Source organism: Phasianus colchicus, chromosome 38, assembly GCF_987193195.1.
Source record: "Phasianus colchicus chromosome 38, bPhaCol1.hap1.1, whole genome shotgun sequence".
NCBI lineage: Eukaryota > Metazoa > Chordata > Aves > Galliformes > Phasianidae > Phasianus > Phasianus colchicus.
Window position 1 is genome coordinate 352,748 of NC_143473.1, and position 23,501 is coordinate 376,248.

General features: G+C 42.2%; 1 protein-coding gene across 5 annotated transcripts; it reads left to right on the plus strand.

Annotated features, from left to right (window-relative positions):
- Positions 1–1,729: 1,729 nt before the first annotated feature.
- On the plus strand, positions 1,730–22,374 carry LOC149913348 (annexin A4-like). Of its 5 annotated transcripts, none has more exons than XM_090129913.1 (5): positions 1,752–3,737; positions 3,904–4,017; positions 4,163–4,253; positions 4,940–8,063; positions 18,985–22,374. In XM_090129913.1, the coding sequence occupies exons 1-4, from the start codon at positions 3,672–3,674 to the stop codon at positions 4,951–4,953; spliced, it is 285 nt and encodes a 94-aa protein (XP_089986039.1). In that variant the 5' UTR covers positions 1,752–3,671; the 3' UTR covers positions 4,954–8,063; positions 18,985–22,374. The 5 variants fall into 5 exon arrangements, 2 of the variants coding, with proteins under 2 accessions (XP_089986039.1, XP_089986038.1); XM_090129912.1 differs by having other exon boundaries at positions 1,752–2,467; positions 3,098–3,737; positions 4,163–8,063; positions 18,985–22,373; XR_016461283.1 differs by having other exon boundaries at positions 1,730–3,737; positions 4,163–8,063; positions 20,658–22,373.
- The last annotated feature ends 1,127 nt before the right edge of the window (positions 22,375–23,501 follow it).

Consider the following 23,501-nt stretch of genomic DNA (forward strand, 5'->3'; position numbering starts at 1 on the left):
CTGGGTGGATGTAGTGCATGTAGTCTACCTTGCTTTCAGCAAGGCGTTTGATACCGTCTCCCACAACATCCTTATGACAAAGCTGAGGAAGTGTGGACAGATGAGTGGACAGTGAGGTGGGTTGAGAACTGGCTGACTGGCAGAGCGCAGAGGGTCGTCGTTGGCGGTGCAGAGTCCGGTTGGAGACCTGTAACCAGCGGTGTTCCTCAGGGGTCGGTGCTGGGTCCGGTCTTGTTCAACATCTTCATCAATGTCCTCAATGAGGGAATAGTGCTCACCCTCAGCAAGGGTGATCTGTGAGGCCCCGTGTACTGAAAGGCAGCCACACGGTCTCCCATGAGCCTTCTGTTCTCCGGGCTCAACAAGCCCAAACCTCTCAGTCTCTCTCCAAAGGAGACATTCCCGATGCTTTGAAGCCTTTGAAGTCACGTTCCTGATGTCCAAGTTACGTGCCCATCATGTGTTAATGCTGTTGTGCCAATCGGTGGGCTCAACAGCTGCAACAAAGACACCAACGTCTTTGGGATAGGCTTATTTTACTGCCTATGACAAAATAAAACCAACAGTAATATTGGCAGCGTCTATAGCCAAAAGAGAAGCTTAGCAGTAAAGGGAATAAGCAAGGCAGTGGGCCTACTCATTGCCACGTGAGCACAGTGGTGAAGAAAGATCCACGACCAATTGCCCCAGCACTTTACCATCAGCCAGATCTGCAGTCACTGGGGAGCCCCGTTTGCAGGGAGGATCTGAAGAACCTCTCCCAGCCATGGGGAAGTTGCACAGCAATGCATCCATCCCACGAGTGAGGCGTCCAGAGCCGCTGCAAGCAGCTCCAGCCTTTCTAGCACACAGTAAACCAATGTACGGAGCAGTCCGAGGGAACAGCCGCTGCCCTCTTTCTCCTCTTGGTTTTCGCCCCGAAGCCTGGCCAGGGCTCAAGGGGAACAAAAGGCGTCGTGCTGTCAATCTTGCTGTAGCACGGGCCTCTTTGGCAAGACTGTCTGCCCAGCCCCCCCGCGTCGGGCTTCGTCGGGTAACGAACTCAGCAGCAAAGCTGCCCTCGGCTCCTCGGGGAGAGCCCGCCGTCGTCACGGAAACGCAGCGTGACAGCACGCAGGTCCCAGCAGCCCGGCTGATGTCACCGGCGCCGTGACTTCCTCTGCCTGCCCTGGAGCCGCAGCCCGAGAGCTTTCCGGCCCCCGGCCTCCCTCTCCCTGGTCAGCGCCAGCGCCGCCAGCTTTCTTCTCGGACAGACGTGAATACAGAAAACGGCAGTCGAGTCCTCCGCCTGCGGGGCAGCGGCTCAGCACGGCGCTGCTGACCGTTCGAGCCGAGCCGAGCCGGAACCGAAGGCGGCCGCCCGACTCTGCCGGGCTCCGACGCGTCTCGATCGGCGGGGTCGGTCCCTCTCTTTCGGGGCTGCCCGGCTCGGCCAGGAGCCGCTCCCGGACACCGGGCGTCCCGCCGCTCGCAGTCAGCCGCCGGTTCTCAGCCGGCGGCGCCCCGCCGCGACGCCGACTCCGGAGGACGGCTCCGTTCTGACGCGGGACGGACGGGGCCCCGAGGCGCGGGGCGGGCGGCGGCGGGGACGCGGGGCGGCGGAGCGCCGCTTTCCCGGCACGGAATCCCGCGGCCGCCATTGGCGGAGAGCCCGCGCTCGGCCCCGCCTCTCCCGCTCTCCTATTGGTCGGCCCGCGGAACGGGGCGGGCGCTCCCGGCGGGGTCGTTTGCGCCCGCGGTCGCGCCGTCATTGCGTCATCATCGCGCGCGTCCCGCGTGGCCCCGGCCCGGCTGCCCGCGGCGCTGCCTCGCTCCGCGCGCCCGCTCCGCTTCCGGGGCCCCGGGGCCCGCGCCCCCCGATCCTTTTCCTCCGCGCGGCCTTCCAGCCGCTCTGCCCCCGGCCTGCAGAGATGCCTCGGGTCGTCGTGACCGAAGTGCGGGACCGGCGCGTGGCGGTGTTGAACGTCGTTCCGTTGGCATCAGCCGTCGGTCAGCCCGTCCAGAGCCCTGTGCGGGGCCTTCGTTTCCTCAGGCGGATAACGGGAGGATGCCGGAGCCGAGGGGCGGTGGGAGGGAGGCGGGGACGGGAGCATCCTGCCGTGCCGCCAGCAGCCCGGGGGCCGCGTGCTGCGGGTGCCGGCACGAAGCTCCGCCGTCCGTCAGCACGGGAGCTGCGGTTCTGGTGCAGCAGCAGGAGCTCAGCGCAGCCCTGCAGAGAGCGGTCCGGCGGCACGGGAAGAAGATGACGGCCTGGAGCGCGAGTGCCTCAGCAGTGTCTGCAGCCTGCGAGGAGCCGAGCCGGGCTGGGGAGAGGAAGGTGTGGGAGTCCCGGGGAGGGACGCGCGATGGTAGCGTTATTGGCAGGATCAGCTGCTTCCTCCACCGCTCCCGACGCCGAGCACTGGTTTCCTTTGAGAAGCAGCCCACTGTCACATCTGTGGGGTTCCGCAGGACACACAGGCATGGGGTAAGTTTAGGTTGGATATCAGGACAAACTTCTGTGCAGAACTTCTACAGCCGTGGGTGGGATCCCCCTGAGCTCCCCTTCTCCAGGCTGAGCAGCCCCCTCTCTCTCAGCCTCTTGTCATGGCAGAGGTGTTCCAGTCCCTTCACCATCTTGGTAGCCCTGCGTTGGACTCTTTCCAGCATGTCCAGCTGTCTCCTGTACTGGGAGCCCAGAGCTGGACGCTGTTCTCCAGCTGCAGCCTCCCCAGTGCCGAGCAGAGCAAAAGGAATGGTGCAGAATACTGGTCCTTACCTGCTACAAGAGAAGTCAGGACTAGGGCTATGGTGGGAGCGCATTGCTTTATGATTGACGTGGAGAACTGCTAGGAAGAAGGCCTGGTGGGCCTGAACACAGATGCCGGGTGGTCCAGCTTTTGTTTCACTGGAAACCCGGTACTCCGTGGGCAGCAGTATGGAGATATGTTCTCCATGCAGTTGTGCCCCCGTGGCTTCTTTCTGATATGCTTGGGAAGTCCCACTAGAACAGGCTGCTGTGTGAGACAGAAGTGAGAGAGAAGCATCAGTTGTGTGGGTGGAGTTTTACTGTCTCTGTGTTCACATCTTTTATGTTTGTCTTCTTTTTTTTTTCCAGTTCAACTCTGCGTGCATCGGTCTGCCTTTGCTAAATCCTTTTCTTGTGGCCTTAGGCAACAATCGAGGGGGTCTCAAGTTTCAGTGCTGAGCAAGAAGCGCAGGCACTCAGGAAGGCCATGAAGGGCTTTGCTAAGTTGATCTCCCTCCATGGTAAACTTTTATTTTTTCCCCAGCACTGCGAATGGCTGCTCTGGTGGTTTGATAGAGGGAAGCATAGCTGCTTGCACTGCTCTGCTGCACAACTGCCCTAAAAATTGTTGGAAAGTGGAAACAGAACTGCCCTTCATGTCCCAAAATGCAGCTGCTCTGGTGGCGTGGGTCCTGGCAGCTTTGTGTGCATCGATGTAGTCCTGGAGCTGTTGAGAGCCGGCTGTGTGAGGGACTGGAGGTGGCACAAGACCAGAGGGCACTTCTGATCCTTGTGCAAGCATCCTGACTAGCTTCCATTTGTTTCTTGCAGGCACGGATGAAGATGCCATCACTGACGTCTTGACCAAACTAAATGTTTCCCAGCGTCAGCAAGTTCTGATCACCTCTAAGAGCACTACTGGCAGGGTGGGTGGTCTGCAGAGATGCACGAACGTGGTTGTGTCACTTGGGCGCAAAGTGAAAAACGACCCAATCTCTACAAGAGAAAGGTCGGCAGAGACTTCACCTGACCAAGGTTGTTTTGTTCTTGTTCAGTTCAGAGCAGTTGTTGATGCAAGGAGGGTTGGAGCCTGAAGAGGAGTGCTGAACAGCTCAGTTCCTCTGTCCTCAAAGGCCGTCCCTTCTGCCAACTCCTTTCTCCTCTTTGCCTTCTAGGATTTGATTGATGACTTGAAGTCGGAGCTGAGTGGGAATTTTGAGAGGGTGATCATTGGGGTGATGACTCCCACCACCATGTATGACGTGCACGAACTAAGGAGGGCTGTGAAGGTTTGGAAATCTTCCTTTTGTATTGCTTAAGTTCTGGCCAAGGACTTACTGCTTTGTTATGCATGTCTTCTCTCTCTTAAAGAAACCTGGTTGCACGTCACAAGCAGGTGCTGGTATCTTAAGTCTTGCCTTGGTGATTCCCTAGGGAGCAGGAGCAGATGAAGGTTGCCCAATGGAAATTCTGGCTTCTCGCACCAATGGAGAGATTTGTCGCATTAATGAGAACTACAAGCTTCGTAAGGAGTGCGAAAGGCTCTCTTGTCAGTTTCCTTCTGTCTGCGCTTCTTAATTGGAGGCTGTAGCACTAATGATGATGGCTGGAGTGCTGCAGTGCTGCTGGGAGCCCTGGGCACAGTTCTGTACTTAGCTAGGTTACAGCTGGCAAATGTTGTGGGCAGCACCCAGGTGGTGGCCCTGCTCCTAACGGGTGCTGTGTGTGTGTTCTTGCTGGAATATGGCTGCTCCCTTGAGGATGGCATCGTATCTGACACATCTCCCATGTTTCGAAGGGTCCTCGTGTCCCTCGCAACAGTGAGCCAAGCTGAGGGGAGAAGGGGGTGAATGTTCAGAGCTGTGGGCACAGCTCTGCACTCAGTGGTGAGGAGCTCCAGGCTGGCTTTTTCTCACCCTGTGTGTCCCATGACCTGCTCCTCAAACCCAGCCTCTCCGGGGAGGGAACTCTGACTCTGGGTGTGCATGAGTGCTGTGGGCTCTTCTTTAAATGTCCCAGTAAAGTGGGTTGCTGCTCGTTTCAGAAGGAAGCCCAAAGTACATCTGAGCTGCATTTCATTTGTAAGCTAGTGTTCCCTTTGAAGGACTCCATTATCCATCCCCAGCAGCTTTTCATGAACGGGGAATTCTCAGGAGTTGCTTCCAGTAGATGCTCTGGTGAACTGAGTCTTCTATCCTTGTGTCTTTGCAGGGAAACAGAGATGAAGGAATGTATGTGGATGATGCCCATGCTCAGCAAGATGCTCAGGTGCGTAGTAATGTGCTTCCCAATCTATTCTTGTGCAGGTGATGCGTGGTGAAGAGAAGCCAGCCTGTGAAATGGAAATAATGCTTTTAGCCTTGTTTGCAAGTCTCTAATGAGAGGTCTCTCGACAGGCTGGCTACTTGGCAGGGGCAATGAGATTTTGGCTGTGGGTTGCCGTGCCTGGTAGGTGCTTGTTGGAAAATATCCGTGATCTAGACAAGTACGCGCCAGCAGTGCTCTAGCTGCAAGGGATTTAAGATCTCCTGTACGCCCAGTCTTCTCCATGAGCCTTACTTTGTCACCCCTAATGTCTTGAAGTGCCTGTACGAAGCGGGGGAGAAGAAGTGGGGAACAGATGAGGTGCAGTTTATGTCCATCCTCTGTACACGGAACAGGTATCACCTAGTGAGAGGTAGGACCCCTGCACAGTGTCCTGGGTTTTTCTTTCCTTCCTTGTTTGTGTGTGATGCTTTTGTAGGAGCTCTGTAGCTGTCCAGTAGATGTGAACTCTTCTGAGGCAGCAGGTGTCCTAGAGAGAGCCGCATTGCATCCATTCCATTCTGGCTGTTTTATTCCCTCCTGAGACTGAAAGGGACTTGAGAAACCTAAGTCCAACTGGCTGCAGCTCCAGCATGGAAAGCAGAGATCATGAAGTGTGACTGCCATTGGGGCAGGGGGGAGAGAAGCTAAGAAACTTGATTGGCAGCACAAAGCAGCAGGTCTTGAAAATGGTACTAGCTGTGGTAGGCCAATTCGCAAGACTGTTAGCAGTGAAAATGAATTATTTCTGTGGGGCGATCCTGATTTAGCTGAGAGTGCTGCAGGGATGAAAGAATGTTCATGCAGTATACGAGGAGCTTGTTGCAAAGCGGTCCTTTGAATCTCTGTGACTTTCTGCCATAGTTTTTGATGGTACAGAGGCATTGCTAACAAGGACATAACAGCATTAAATCTGAGATGGTAGGCAGTTATTCAATAGATTGTTTAGTTCTTGTTCGGCCTGTGCTTTTTGTTGTTGTCTGTCTGCTATTCAGCTCAGAATACAGAACTATTGTATTTCTCATAAATGCTTAGCACTCAAATATGGAAGTGCTTCACAGGCATTAATTTTTGTACCTAACAAGTTTTACTATGAAGCCACGAGTGTCTTCATCATTATTTAGCACAATAATTGCAGCAGTACAAACAACCAACCTTATAAAAAATATTACATGCATTATTTTTTTTTAGCTCATCAAGGAAAGGGTTCTGTGAATCTTTACCTACACCTAGATCTACTGTGCAGTATACAAGATGGATACTCATCTGAAATATCTAGTGCTGTATCTATATGCAAAGTGTCAACCTAAATTTTTGGCTTTACAAAATTTTGATGACTATATTTTGCAGTAGATATATTTACAGCCTAGTTGTTTCTTCATTTCTTTTTATTTCCAGTACTTGAATGTATTATAGGATTCTATGTGGGTTTATTTGTGTGGCAAAGATCACCTTTCTTTGTTTACTGCTCCAAGATACTCGTTTTATTGAAAATTACTCATGAAGACTTATGATGTTTCTCTGAAAATGCTGAAAATAACTAAATGGCAATCTTTAACATTTACCATTAGAAAACAAATGGTTTGTGCATGAGATGAAAAGACAATAAAATCTGTTATGTTAACAGATAGGTATCATTTACTTTTAAGCAGAGTACTATGAAATCTTTTACCAAGAGGTACAAAATTACAAAAGAAGCACTGAATTTACTTCAGTCATTTTTAAATTTTACTTGAGAGTCTGTCACGGAGTTATCTAGATCAACGTGTGCCCTCGACAGGGGGCAGCAAGCCCATAGGCCCCCTGGCCCAAAAACAGGACGGAAAAGGGGGAAGGGAAGGGAGATGGGAGCTGGGCCCAGAAACCAGAACAGCAGCAACAATCTAAGGAGGAAAACTTAATTTTACTAAACATGATATCGGAATGCAAGATAACACAATATAATATAATTGAAATTGAGGCTAATAAATCAAATAAGAGAGAGAGAGTGTCCGAAACTAAAAGGCCTACTTTGAACTGAAGGCACACGGTTGGGGAGCAGACCCACACACTGCTAGGCAGTGAGCAAGAGAGCCAGAGAGCAAGATCCCATGACTCCCTCCCATGGCTTATCTTCCTCTCTGAACATGAAGTCCCCTGGGATGTGTAGTTCTTCCTTTCTTCTGAGAACCAGGCATCCAGAAAGTTGTCAGTCCACGGAACTGGAGTATTAACTCTTTAATTACCCGTGCTTTACATGATGTTTGGTGTGGAATACCGATAACAAAATTATAAAACCATGACAGAGTACTGTGTTTTGTACTTTTTTGACTTCCAAAGTCAAAAAAGAGCTGATTTTGCTGTGGGAGGTAACTACGGTTAGGAGAGAAACTGTGTGCTCATTTTCCAGAAGGTAGTACATAAAAAATAAAGAAAGATCTTTGTATTCCTGGAAATTTGAGAAATTGGAGGGTCTGCTGTAGGAAATAGGATATATCAGTGTTTCTGTTTACAAGACAGTGACTGCTGTTTGTAATCTGTTAGAGGATGGGTATCTTGTCACAGAACAACCCTTTTGGACATCTTTATAAATGTTTTAGTAACTGAGCAATGGATCAGTGATGCAAAATACTTTCTTATCTAGCAGCAGCTCTTATCTGAATTTACTGTATCTATTGTGGAGAAAGCCCGAGGTTCCAGTGCTACAGTGTTTGTGTTGTGAGCACTACAAAACTTTTTAAAACCACTGTTCATTTGCTCAGTATCAAAGAAAACATTTTAACCAAACTTAAGTGCTAACTAGTCACTCGGAGGTCTTCACTACCTAAAATTTTCCTTCATAACAGAATCTTTACAGTGTATGAGATAGAAATAATAAAATAATTTTCTTATTCTTTCCCTTGGGCATTTCCTGGAAACACAAACTCTGATAGTGTGGTCCGACATGATTTGCAACACCCAGTCATTGCTCGCTATGTACGTATAGTTCCTTTAGATTGGAATGGAGAAGGCCAAATTGGGTTAAGAATTGAGGTCTACGGCTGCTCCTACTGTAAGTTTTTCCATTATATTCCTTTAAAAAAAAAAAAAAAATCAAAATAGAAACTGTCTTTGAATTTCAGATTAAATCTGAATCTCAAGTGCTTTTTGCTAAAATGCATGAAGATATTCCAGGATTACTAATTGTAATAACTGGAGCTTAATTTAATATTTACTGTATCCTTTATTCTGAGTTTCTAGTTAGCTCTTCTATAGGAAATACAGCATTAGAATTAGTAAGAGTGCTTTGAAATCACTACTTTTGATCTTCAAAATTGTTTTTGCAGAAGACTTGAATAGACCAGTTGAGGAAAAGATAGCATTCAGATACATTTCATGCTGGGTCTTGAGAGGGAAACAAGACATAATTCATTGCCTGATGACAAAGATAAAAATAAAACAAGTAAAAATTCAATTGAAGAAGCTCACCTTGTCTAAATATGACATGTTTTTTGGAGATTTTTCCTTTAATATTTGAGTATAACTTTAGAATCTCTTCTAAAAAAAAAAAAACGAGATGAGCAATGGTGCAAGTGGTTAAGAGCACAACAGATCAAGTTTTAAGAAAAGCAAGTGTAGTTTCTAAATACCATTCCTTGAATTTGATCCTGTGGGTGCTTACGTGAAGTCCACATGCCTGCAAACTGTAAATGTCTGATGTCCTATTTCTATGCAAATTTAGTACAGTATTCTTGTAGGTGTTTTAGGGGAAATAAATACTTGAGATTTATCTTAAAAAAAAAAAAAAAAAATGTTAGAACAAGTTAAGAAGCACCTATCTTGAAGACTCTTCCATTGACATCAAGTGATTTAAGACCTATTGAAACACTTTGTCATGGTAACTAGCAATTATGTTAATTAACTAGCAAAAATATCTTGTGATTTCTGTTGCTTTGACTTGGCTATGTGCTTTCACTCTACTAAAATATTTTATATGCTGTTTTAAGTGTAGCCAACACTATAACATGGTTGATTTCACATCATGATTACATTTTTTTACATTTAAGTATATCTACTTTGAATACAAATACAAGTATATGGAGACAGAAACCAACTTTTTTTTTTTTTTAATCCAACACTTTTTTAAACAACAACAAAAAAAAGAAAATATTTTTAAGCTGTAGGTTTTTTTGTTTGTTTTTTTGTTTTTTTTTTTTTAGCCAAAAATATTTACAAGCAAAAGGTTTTAGGTTTTTGTTTTGTTTCCTTTTTTTTTTTTTTAATTAAATTGATATCTTATGCACTGTAAGCACGTTACAAGATGAATTTGGAGTCTGAAACTAAATGTGAGGAAAAGCATAGTTGGCTAACAAAATTATTTCTGTCACTGGATGAAAAGTTGTCTGCTTGAAAGACTGCATATTTCTGGAGAAAAATAAAACACATCTATCAAGGAAATAATGAATCAACTAAAAAAATACTGATAAAATTTGTCTTCACAGACAACTGAAGTAAGAAACCTAACCTTTTGTTTTCCTCGAAGAGAAGCATTGAACTGCTAGTATTATAAGTTATTTCAGTATTTTGTTAATGACATTAATAATAATGTTTTACATTTATATGTCTATAGGAACTTTTTTTTTCTTTCTCCTCCCAAACAAACAAAACAAAGAAACAAAAAAACCCTCTCCTAAAATACTGTGTAGATTTTAGAAGCAGGAATCAGGCTGTCCTTGAGTCAGTATGCTGAAACCAGTAGACAGCAGCAGCGCAGTTGAGAAGAAAAGTTCACTGTCTTATGACTTCTTGGAAAAACGGAATAATGTTTGAGAGTTCCAAACTTGTTTTCAGATGCATTATTTGGAGCAACTTATGTAAAGTTACATTGTTCCATAGATACAGAATTCAGCAGGAGCAAAGTTTTTAGCCCTATAATTAGTATTGTATGTTGAAGCATTGTCATTAACCAGTGAGATTTGCAGATTAATCCTGCTGTCAGTGAAGAAACTGACTGTATAGATAAGTAGCAATTTTTTAAGCCTGATTAAAACATGGGCATCTAATCCAATTTGTGAAAATTTTTGAAACATTACCTAAAGCAAAAGGTTGCTTAATACCTTACAATCATATATTTTTCTTCAAGTTTGTAGGTTTATATTGAATGCAGTCTTTTATTTAGAGAATATTTGAGAACATATTTCAGATGTAGAACTTGCACATTTTCTCATAGTAAAGGTTTAATTGGAAAGTCATAAACTTAGTGCTTAAAAAAATATTTCATTGCACAATACAGCAATCTGGTTATTAGTCTCAGAGTATTAAGAACTCTCATTAAACCACATATTGAAATACGTGGTCATTAATTGCCATATTGATTTGTTCTTATTTTTCTTGAGTATGCTGATAAAATACACATTATTTTTTGTGTGTCAGAAATGGAAACCACATTCTTCCTTGCACAGCAATGTGAATTAAAAAAAAGGTTCAACTTTAAAAGAGAATTAGAGATGACATCTATTCCCTAGAGAAGTTTGTAAAATTACAAAATATTTCCTTTCAAGGTGCTCTTATTCATTTAATTATTTGCTTGCCTTCTTGCTTTGAGATTTTTCTATGTTTGAAACTGCAGATGAGATCTGTGACGTTACTTTCTAATAGATCTCTTGGAAGTCACAGAAATAAATAAATAAATAAATAAATAAATTAAAGGCTCCCTCTACAGTAAGATTGAAAATGTTCTTTACATTTCTCTCTGTGAATAAGTGCTGATGTCAAATTTAGAAAAGATTTTAACTGTGTGGGAAGAGAAGCAAACAAAATATTTAACATTAAAAAAAAATATACTGTAGTCAACGGGAGTTGTAGCTTTCATTTTAAAATCATAGAATGACTTATGTTGGAAGGGATTTTAAATATCATGTAGTTCCAATGCCCTCACATGAACATAGTTATCAACCACTAGATCAGGTTGCCCAGGGCCTGATCCAGACTGGCACTGAATGCCTCTAGGGAAAAAGCATCTGCATCTTCTCTGGGCAACCTTTTCCAGTCCTTTACCACAGTGAATAAAAAATTTCCTCCTATCATCTAACCTAAATCTCCTTTCTTTTAATTTAAAACCATTCTTGCCCGTTCTCATTAATAGACCATGAAAAAAGTTGGTTTTCTGCCAGTTCATAAACTCCTCTGAAGTATTGGAAGGTCACAATGAGGTCTCCCCAGAAAAACAATCCTCCTCTCCAGTTAAACAAGCCCAACTTCCTGAACCTCACGGGAGAGGTGCTCCAGCCCTCTGATCATCTTTGTGGCTGCCCTCTGGACTGATTCCAACAGCTCCACATCTTTATTGTCTTCAGGGCCTAAGACCTGGGCACAGTATTTCAGGTGTGACTTCACAAAAACAGAACTGAGGGGGACAACTTCTTCCTGTTACCCAGTTGGCTGCCCTTCTTTTGAGGCAGTCCAGTATACTGTTGGCCTTCCAAATTGCAAGTGCACAATGCTGGCTCACATCCAGCTCTTTATCCACTAGGACCCCCAAGTTCTACTTGACAGAGCTGCTCTCATTGAGTACTTCTCCCAGTCTGTTCACATATCTGAGATTGCTCCAACCCAAGTGGCAACACCTTACATTTTGGTTTGATGAATCTCATTTGATTTTACATGAGCCCGCTTTTCAAGCTGTTCCAGGCGATTACAGATATGTAGTGAAGCTGTGCAGAGAGAAAATTAGAAAAACCAAAGCCCAGTTAGAACTGAGCTTGGTCATTAAGATAAAAGACAACAATAAATATTTCTATAAATATATCAACAGCAAGAGGAGGGCTAGAGACAACCTCCATGACTTGTTGGACACCGAGGGCAACATGGTGACCAAGGATCAGGATAAAGCTGAGGTATTAAGTGCTTTCTTTGCCTCAGTCTTTAATAGTAAGACTTGTTACTCCGTGGGAACACAGCCTCCTGCACTGGTAGATAGGGATGGGGAACAGAATAGGCCCTGCATAATCCATGATGAGATGGTTTTGGACTTGCTCCAGAAGCTGAATGCTCAAAAGTCCATGGAGTCAGATGGATTGCATCTAGAGTGCTGAAGGAGTTAGTGGATGTGGTTTCCAAGCCACTCTTCATCATCCTTCAGCAGTCCTGGCTAACCGGGGATGTCACAGTGGACTGGAGACTGGCAAATGTGACACCCATCTTCAAAAAGGACGGAAAGATGATCCTGGTAGCTCCAGGTCTATCAGTCTCGCCTCAGTACCAGGGAAGATTATGGAACAGATAATCTCAGGAGACATAATGGACCAATTAAAAGTCAACCAAGGGATCAGGCCTAGTAAGTATGGGTTTACAAATGGTAGATCATGTTTGGCAAACCTGATTTCATTCTATGACAAGGTGAGCCATTTAGTGGATGAAGGTAAGGCTGTCGATGTGATCTACCCGGACTTCAGTAAAGACTTTGACACTGTCCCTCACAACATTCTCATGGAGAAGGTGGCTGCCCATAGCTTGAATAGATGTATGCTCTGCTGGGTGAAACACTGGCTGGATGGCCAAGCCCAAAGAATTGTGATCAATGGAGTTGAATGTAGTTGGCGGCTGGTCATGAGCAGTGTTCCCCAGGGTTCAGTACAGGGGCCGCTTCTATTTAACATCTTTATTAACAATCTTGATGAGGGGATTGAGTGCACCCTCAGTAAGTTTGCAGTCGACACCAAATTGAGAGGGAGTGTTGATCTGCCAGAGGGGAGAAAGGTGCTACAGAAGGTCCTGGATAGACTGGATTGATGGGCCAAGGTGAACCGTGTGAGATTCAATAGCGTCAAGTGTCAGGTCCTGCATTTTGGTCACAACAACCCCAGGCAACCCTATAGGCTTGGGAAGGAGTGGCTGAAAAGTTGCCTGTCAGAAAGGGACCCTGGTATATTGATGGACAGTCAGCTGAATACGAGCCAGCAGTGTGCCCAGGTGGCCAAGAAGGCCAGTGGCATCCTGGCTTGGATCAGGAATGGTGTGGTGAGCAGGACTAGGGAAGTAATTTGGCCCCTGTACTCAGCACTGGTGAGGCCTCACCTCGAGTACTGTGTTCAGTTTTGGGCACCTCAATACAGAAAGGACATGGGGTGCGAGCAGGTCCAAAGAAGGGCTGCAAGGCTTGTGAAGGGCTTGGAAAATATGCCGTATGAGGAGCGACTGAAGGAATTGGGCTGTTTAGTCTGGGGAAAAGGAGTCTGAAGAGAGACCTTATTACTCTCTTCCAGTACCTGACAGGTGCTTACAGCAAGTGCAGGGTTGGTTTCTTCTCACTGGTGACAGGATGACAGAAAATGATCTCAAGTTGTGCCAGAGTAAGTTTAAGCTGGATATCAGGAAAAGCTTCTTTACAGAAAGGGTTGTTAAGCACTGGAATAGGCTCCCCAGAGGCAGGGTTGAGTCACCTTTCCTGAATGTGTTTAAAAACCATTTGTTTACTGTGCTCAGAGACATTATTTAGCAGAGGGTTGTTAGAATTAGGGTAAGTTTGGTTAGGTTGTGGTTGGACTTGATGGTCTCTGAGGTCTTTTCCAACCTGAGCACTTCTATGGTCAGGCATAGTCTATCCTTGATGAAGCTGTGTTGGCATTCTTGAATCACCCCCCTCCCCTTTCTTGCACATGCCTTAGAGTAGATTCATGGAGGTTCTGCTCTGTGATCTTCCCTGGCACAGGTAAGGCTCACTGGTCGATAGTCTCCCAGATTTTCCTTTCTCCCTTTATTAAAAATGGGAGTGATGATTCCTTTTTCCACTTGCCAGGACCTTCACCTGACAGCCATGAATATTCAGAAATGATTTAGAGTAGCTTGGCAACCACATCAGTCAGTTAGTTCAGGACTCTGAGATACATGTTGTCCAGCTCCAGAGACTTGTCCATATTTAGTGTCATAAGGCAGTGTCAGACTTGCTCTTTTCTGACAGTATAGGAGGCATTTTGCCCCCCATCCCCTTTGTAGAGTTTCAGGTACATATAATATATTTAATACACTCAAAAGAGGAGAAAGGATCTTTACATTTGCAGTGACATAATTTAGCAGAAAGCAAGCCATAGGAAAAATTTATCAAAAAGCAAGTCATAGGAAAGAAAGTAATGTTACAGAAGGCAAAGTATCCACTGAATTCATTAATGCAAAGCTGATGGAATATTTATATTCAAGCTCTTTTTGAGACAGAGAGTAAAGAGACATGATAGATAGATGTCTCTCGTCATGTTCCCATTTATGAATTTTTTAGACAATCAGCAAATTCAAGGCATCTGGAGCCTATGACAACTACAATATATATTGTATTTTATCACTGATTTTTGAAGTTCATAATAAGCTCCTGCAGAATCATTGCCATACGAATAGTTCCTTCAATCACAATACTGCAGCAGATTAATGCATACAAAACAAACAAACAAACAAACAAACAAACAACAACAAAAAAAACAGTAGCATTCCTATTGAACAGTCTTCGACAGCACTTTTTAAGATAATCTTCTGAGGACTTCTGGGTGCTGAAATCTTATGGCATGAGTGGAATGGAGTCACTGATACCTTTGCTCATGAACTAGTTCTATCTTGCTATGTCAAATGTTACTGTTAGAGTATTCTGATGTATGACTGATTTCTTTTTAAGGAAGGAGAGAAAAGAAGAAAAATAAACAAGTCAGACCTTATCATTTTATGAAGAAATGAACATTTTTTTATGGAGATTATTTACTCCTTAGATAGTACAGTGAACAAAATCTTGGTCATGTGAATATTTACAAGAGAAAAAAAAATTAGACTTGGAGATGCTGTTAAGGCTTAAGCCATAAGTATTTGAAAGGAATATTTACAATAACTGTTTTGAAAATATTGAAGTGCTAAAAATTAGAGCTTGAACAGATTTTGACAAGTTAATCCTATTTGCCTGTAGTGACTTTAAGTGAAACCATTGTTCCTCTTCACTATTAATTCCACATTCATCAGCTGTATTCATCATTAGAAAAATTTCTGTGATACTTGTAATTTCCTTTGCCATTGTCATGCTATTGCTACCAACTATTCATATCTCCATCACTCTCTCCTATGGTTGCCATATGTACTTCACAGAAACTCCATTCTCTCCAAAACTATATATTACATCAAAATATCACAGGGAATATTTAAAGTAGATAAGAAAGCCACTATTTAACTTGTGTGGAACCTAACCAATTTTCTTTTGTCCAGTGCCACTAGATAGATATACTGGACATTTTGTTTCATCAGCCTATGCTCACAAACAAACAAACCTTCACGATCAAAAAACTGATGAAGTGTCTTGATGGCCACTGGAACTCCCTATGCTGAATGAACTATATGTCCATATGTATGTAAACATATGAATACATATTTATTCTTTTACACTTTTTTTTTCCACCTAAATTGTGAAGATACTTATGTGGTCTCATAATCCATGTAAATGGTTCTTTGCCAACCTCTCATAATATTTTATTACTCATAATAATAATGTTCACTAAACTGTCTTAATGAAAAGATGGACTTCTATGACCATAGAAGTGATGGAACTGCATAAAAATATTAAATGATAGATAGGAAGAAACATTTTGAAGCATATGTTTTGTCTAATCATGTTCTCATATTTGTAGCAACTGTATTAAATCATTGTAATTAAAATTGTTTTTCATTTTGGAGAAAAAAAGAATCACAGATGTGAGAAAATTATCAGCAGTCACTGTAAACTTAGTAGCTTTGTTTGTGACAGTGAATAGAACACTTAAGAGTTATCCGAAGCATCCAACCCTCTTTTTCTCTGTTTCTCTTTAGATATTTTTATTCTGGATATTTCTACAATTTCTATGTAATTGATCTTCAGCCAGCATAGTCACAGTTCAACATCTGCAAGCATAGCTTGGTATTTACTTTTTCTGATATTACAGGTGCATGTCTCAGTACTTGTATTAAAACAATGGAGAGTGAGGGAAATGAACTGTGAAAGCATTTGAAGATCTCTTTGAAAACATGCTCTGTTTGAAAGCTTAATTCTTTTCTAATGTACTCTCTAGCATGTTTTTTTTTTTTTTCTTTTATTTTTCTTATTTGTTTTCACATAGAGGGGACTTCTTATCTTGAAGATCATAAAAAGTGGTGATTTTCCTCATTTGCTCCATGGTACTCCTCAAACAGTAGAGTTTTGCAGATTTAGGATCAAAAATAACTTTTTTTTTTTTTTTAATAAGTATTTAAAGTGTGGGTTGTTTACCTACTCCCCAGGAAGAAATAGTTGTGATTGTTTCTTTGCAAGTGTTTGTTATTCTGGTATGAAAGTAAGTGAGAACAGACTTCAGCTAATTTCTTATCTCTAGTGGTTAACAGTAATAGGTATGGGTCTATTTTGGTTCTGGCTGTCCAGCACAGGGCACCCCAGACACACACAGCAGCCCAGCAGGCCCTGTCATCAACTCAGCACCTTAGAATGGTACAATTTTTAAATGAAATATTAAAATTTAACATATATTTTTCATTCTTTTAACATATATTTAGTCTGATACAAAAAATGTTTTATTTTTGTATCAACTTCTTGAAACCACAGCAAATTGAGCAGTCCATTATTTTTAAATGTCTAGCTGTAGTGAAGTTACTGGTGGATATTCTCAGGCACCACAGGTTTGTGATCTGCAACAGCAATGTGTATCCCATACAAGTACATTTGTTATGCATCAGTGGATGCATAATCAAAGTCAGATTTTAAAAAGATCTATTTTACATGCATACATATCCCACCAAAATGTTCAGTTGCATACTCAAACATTTTTCAATTACACTTGAACACTTTTTTAAATCATTCAGCATTTCCTTTAGAAGAGTATGTATTGCTAGTTCATTTTAAAAAGATTTTTTAAGGTTTTTTGATGGAATACTGTATAATCAATGAATGTACAGATGTTATAACAGAATCACTGAATGGCCAGGGTTGGAAGGGACCTCAAGGATTGTGGATCGCCAACCTCCCTGCACATGCAGGGCCACCAACCTCCCCATTTAATGCTAGACCAGGCTACCCAGGGCCTCATAAAATCTGGCCTTGAACACATTCAGAGATGGGGCATCCACAACCCCTCTAGGCAGCTGTTCCAACACCTCACCACTCTCTCTGTAAAGAACTTCCCCCTGACATCCAACTTAAATCTTCCCTCCCTCAACTTCAAACCATTTCCCCTCGTCCTGCCATTATCTACCCTTTCAAAGAGTTGACTCCCCTCCTCTTTGTAGACTCTCTTTAGGTACCGGAATGCTGCTAAGAAGTCACCCTGCAGCCTTCTTTTCTCCAGGCTGAACAAGCCCAACTCCCTCAGCCTGTCCTCACAGGGGACGTGTTCCATCCCTCTGATCATCTTTGTGGCCCTCCTTCAGAAAAATTGATTTAGAAATACTAATTTTTTTTTTATGGGACACTTGGACTTTGTTTATCTTTTAGAACGTCACAATAAATTAAATAAGATTTAAATACATTCCCTTAAATATTTTCTTTGCTCTGAAAGTAATGCTTCCCATTTATCAAATTGTATCATCATAATCTTATATAATATAGTTTCCATTTAAATAGAATAAGTTCTAAGCTACAGAAGATTATTTTTCAATGTAGTCACCATGACTAGCTATGCATTTTTGGTGGTGATTGAAGAAGGGCTTGTATGCTGCGCGTATTGTTTAAAAAAAAAAAAAAAAGCCTGGAGCAGCAGATTTGATCCACTATTACTGTCACCACTGCTGAAACACACCACCTAACACACTATGCTAACACTGACTGTTAAATCTCTGTGAATGTTCATCAAGTATTGAAGAATGTCAATGGATGCTGTTTTTTCCACATGGAGGAATTCAGTTATATCTTTGTTTCATGTGCACTTCTGTGTCAGATATAATTTTCACAGACTGCCACTATGCTGCCATCATGGCAACAAAATCTAGCGGGATACTGGTGGGAACGTTCAATCTCTACTGTTATACTACTGATATCTACCTCTGATATCATGGGCCAACAAAATAAAATAGAAGGCATTGCTTTCAGAGCAGCCTTTGCATGAGAAATCTATAAATCTTTCCTTTTCACATAAGTGCTTATGTAACTTCTAGATTAGAAAATTATTTTAATAAAGGAACCTCAAACTTTTAGAAGAATGTATGTAATTAGCAAGTTCTGAAAATAAATATTTTTTTTACATTATTAATTGTTTTCAGCATTTATTTTTCCGAACAGAACTTCATATTTCTGTATTGGTTGCTGGAAAAAGAATTATTGCTTAATTCCTTGCATGGTAACATCTCTATTTTTCTTTTTCAGAAACTTGAAGTAGTGGATTTTTAATTCTTTCAATATAAACATGTTCTTACTTCCTTTCTTCCTTCGTTTTCTCTCTCCTTGTTTTCTTTATTTCTCATGGTACATAGTTGCCCTTTTGGTTCTAAGTATATTGAACAACTTGAGAGAATAACTTTATAAAAAAAAGTTCTTTGTTACCTAAAAGATCGCATCCCTGGATGTGTTTAAAAACCATTTGGATGTGCTGCTCAGATAGATGATTTAGCAGAGGCTTGTTAGGGTAGTAAGGTTAGGTCGTTGGACTCAATGATCTTGAATGTCTTTTCCAACCTGAGTGATTCTATGATTCTATTTGTTTAGCCACAGCTGGCATTTATGTAGCATGCTTTTATTTACGGATGCTCTTGCTTAGTGATGCATGTATAAGTGTGTCTGTCCCCCCATCACTTTACCCCTGTGTACATTCTCTTCAGGTAGAGAGAAAAGCGGTGATTCTGTTTCCTATGAAGACTAAATTGCAAACAATCATACAGACTGTTACTGAACTAAAGAAAACTGAGTTAGTTGTGTTGTTTTTGGTGACACCAGTGTTGCCATGGTACCAGAGGATCTCAACGCACCCCTTTTGCTTGGGTACTTCTTATATTTTTTTCTATGCCTTGTATAGGTGCAGAAAATTGTACCATTGAACTGTCCACTGGACTAATGGGGTAAGTGGGACAGCTGTCCCTTCACCGCTGCTTCATAGCTTCTCTTCTTTGACTCGTTTTCTGAGGAAAGCCTCTGAACGGAATACAACTTGCAAGCATTGGTTGTTGGTTCTTTAGGTTAGATTCAGTGAAGCTTACTTATATCTGGTTAATCTGGGGAGGATTGAGATCCTCTGTATCTCTGTCACCTGTTCCACGTTTGAGTACCCTCACAGTGAGAGCCTTTTCATTCTACTAAGTGTCACCCTGGGTAGGGATACATTTCACTAGATGAGGTAAAAGGAGCAGTCCTTGAGAGCAGCCCTGCAGAGAAGGACCTGGGCGTCCTGATGGATGACAAACTTAACATGAGCCAGCAGTGCTCTTGCAGCTCAGAAAGCAAATGGTATACAGGGCTCCATCAGAAAAGGGGTGGTCAGCAGGGACAGGGAGGTGATTGTCCCTCTCCACTCTGCTCTTGTGGGGACCCATCTGGAGTACTGTGTCCAGATCTGGAGCCTCCAGTACAAGAAAGACAGAACTGATGGAGAGGGTCCAGAGGACGACCACAGAGATGATCATGGGACTGGAGCACCTTCCCTACCAAGATAGTCTGAGGGAGCTGGGCTTCTTCAGTCTGGAGAAAAGAAGGCTGCAGGGTGACCTCACTGCAGCCTTTCAGTACCTAAAGGGAGCCTACAAACTGGAGGGGAGTCATTTCTTTGAAAGAGTAGACAACAGCAGGACAAGGGAAAATGGGTTTAAGTTGAGAGAGGGAAGATTTAGGTTGGATGTCAGGGGGAAGTTCTTTACAGAGAGAGTGGTGAGGTGCTGGAACAGCTGCCAAGAGAGGTTGTGGATGCCCCATCCCTGGAGGTGTTCAAGGCCAGATTGGATGGGGCCCTGGGCAGCCTGGTCTAGCATTAAATGTGGAGGTTGGTGGCTGTGCACATGGCAGGGGGGTTGGAGATTCATGATCCTTGAGGTCCCTTCCAACCCTGGCCATCTGTGATTCTGCAATTTTTCTGGGAGGCAATTAAAGTTAACGTAAATACAGTTTTGCAGCTTACTGCTGTGCTTTCTGGAAACTTTTGCCTGGGTAGCTGTGCTCATCAGAGGTCATATTTCACTGCAGTCTGGCTGACATAAGTAAGCCAGAAAGGTAGGTAGTATATATCTCAAGTGAAGCAGCAAATGACAAATTCACCAAGAAGTTTAAAAAATCGCTGCACTGCCCAATAACTCAGTGTATTCTTCTATGTTTTAAATACATGAGAAGACAATGCATTCCTGGAGCATGCCTGAAAATCAGTAAAGATGTGCAAGTTGACAACACATTCTAGCAAATCACACTGCCATGGCTTAATACAGTATTTTCCTACAAATGATCTTTACTGCTTTTTTGCTGAAGGTTATTGATCCTTCCGAGAATTTTCACCAGCTTCAGTGGGTCCAGTGCTTCATAGTATAGCTTAAAAAAAAACAAACAGGACCTTCTCCCTGCCTATCTTCAAGCTCTGTTTCTTTGTAGGAAGGTTACTGAACCTCATGTGGCCTGTAGCTTCCCATACAGTAATCTTTTTTTGCTGCAGATTTTTAAGAGTGATCCTTATTCCCCTAGCATTAAAAACAGCATCTTTCTTTCACACAGCCACTTGATTGTGTTCTTAAAATGAGATAATGACAATTTCCACTCTTGAAGATATTTGAAGCTCTGGATACTTGAAGCTCTGGATGTACTTATGGGCAACCTGCTCTAGCTGATTCTGCTTGAGCTGGGGGATGGACGAGATGACCTCTAGAAGTCCTTCCAATCTCAACAATTTTGCAAGTTTCTGAAGATGAAATTATAGCTGAGGCAAATACAGTTCTCCCAATCCCCTACCAATCCTTTCCAACAAGTTTCTAATAATAATATATTGTTGATCTTCATTTTGATTTTACTTTCATGTTATCTCACACAAAGTGGGGGGACATAGGACAGGAAGTAAAAAAGAACAACATAAAAGGAATGATGAATATTTTCACAAAATTAAATTATGTGGCCTGCCATATCTGAAGAAAAAGAAGGATATAAGTTCTTTTGAGAATTGCGGTTTAACTTGTCACGTAGCTAAACATCACACAGCCATTCACTCTCTCCAGACTCCCCCTTTCCATCCCAGATGGAATGAGGGAGAGAATTGGGAAAAAAAAAAAAAAAACAAAACCAGGAATTGCAGGTTGAGATAAAAACTATACACTAAGAAAGAAGAGGAAAATGGGAAGAAATGCAACTATAAATATATAAATGCATACTTTATACAGCCACAGTGCAATTACTCTCTACCTACTGACCAATCCACAGCAATAAATACAACTCCCTGCTGACCTGTGGCCTGCCAGCAATGCAAGTTCTTACCCCATACCAACCAATGCCCAGCAACCCTCAAGGGGTGTCTGTCCCATGTCCTGGCCTTCCTCAATACTAGAGCACTTCTCCACCAGTCCAAGTCAATCTACATCCCCATCCCCCTTCAAACTTAGTTTACAGGTCTTTGGATGAGCCCTGCTAATTCCTGTTCCAGAACCCTTTTGCTACTGTGAAACAAACCTTTTCCATGTATTACTGTCAGGTCTGGTGTCTTATAAAACCAGCCATGATCAAAGAACTCAAAGCCCTGCCTATAGCATCAGTCTTGTAGCCAGGCATTTATGGACTGGATCCTTCTATTCCATCCCATGTCATCACCTGAAAACGAAGGGAGGGAAGAGAAAATAACTTGTGCCCCAGACCCTTTCACCAACTGTCCCAAGGCCTTGAAGACTTTCTTCATTCCCCTCAGACTATGGGATGCAGATTCCTCCCCATCTGTGGAAGATCAGCAGAGGGTAGTAGTCATGACCTTCTGCATGTCATATTTTATAGAATAACCCTTGGCCTAATTCTGGCCACCTGTCCTGGCTCCTCCCTCCCCTTGCAGTCATGCGTATAGTGGTGACTTCTTTTTCCCACTAAGTGGCCTGTCCTGGCTTGGCCATGGACATGCTCCCATGACTAAGCAAAAGCCAGGACATCTTTATTTCAGCTGAAACCAGAACAAGTGTTAAAAAGGACACAAAAGCATACCAAAAAAAAAAAAAAAAAAAAAAATTACCTAAATTTAAATTTAGAAAAAGTTTGGCTTTCTTGAGTTCCAAGGTGATATAGTCTCCTTGTTGTCCTTCTCCATGGAAAATTACACCTTCACTTTCAGAGGTCTTAAATTTCAGAGAGATGACATCTTTCAATGTTTTCATTTTCTTGTTCCTGAATCTGTATGGTAGCACTACGTGGCCATCAAAATTGATAACATCAGCCCCTAATGAAGAAAAAGAAAAAAAAAAAAACATAACATTGTTTATGAGCGATTATATATTCCAGTAGCTATTGGAAAAAACAGATACGTTGTATGTAGATTGTATCTGAACAGAATAAAAACCTGTGCAAGTGCAGTATGCATTGCAAATATATTTTCTATTGACCAAGGATTATTCCTATAAAAAGTAGGAACGAGGAAGGGCATAAGTTTAATTCATAGGATGTAAAAAAGCAGCATCAGGAAAACAAATACTGCCACAGTACTAATTTTATTCTGACTTTTCTTAAATGTATTTGCTTTCCTATGCATTTTCTTAACTAGTTGACAACTTCTGAGTTATCATTAATTACTCATATTATGCCTCCTAAAATCAAATATATGCATCTGTGAAGACTGTAATCACTAAGACATGAAACTAAAAAAATTGTGTAGGAGTTTTAAAATATTTTTCCTTGCCTTGTTCAGTTGTATATATAGAAATGTTTGATAAAATTTAGCTTCAACTGGTCTTGAGAAGAAAAAATTCTATCATTTGGACCAAGCTTTTATCTAGGTTTGGTTTTATTCAAAATCAGGGAGGAAAACTGAGGGATGCAATGATTATCTTTTAAAGTTAATCCAATATTCATGTAAAAGTTGCATAATATACTACAAAATTTGATATATTCTTATTTTCATTTTTTTAAGAATGAGACAGAATTTTTCACAACTTTTTTTGGATGCACGGTCCAGAAGTAATAGCTACAGAATTTCATTTCAATGAACAGGCATACTTCTAGTGAGTTTTGAATCTTCTCTTTTAAAAACAGTTCAGTAAAAGACTGCAAACATATAGATCTTTAAAATTTTATAGATTTGTTTAATAAAACCCTTTAAAAGCCACTTAACCTGTGACCAGTAACTAGTGCCCTAGCTATTATTTCTATGAGTATTTCCTCCTCTCTATTCACAACTAATAATTTAAATTCTTTAAAAATAATTCTTTAAAATGTTGATCTTTTTAAAGAAAAGAGTCTTCCCCACTTATATTCTACGGAAGCGTCCACTGTTATTGGCACAACATGTTAGTATAATTCATTTCATGTTCTGAATTAAATAAAAAATAAAATTTATCATAAATTCTTCAATTACATCTTCCTTATTTTTGCCTGCTT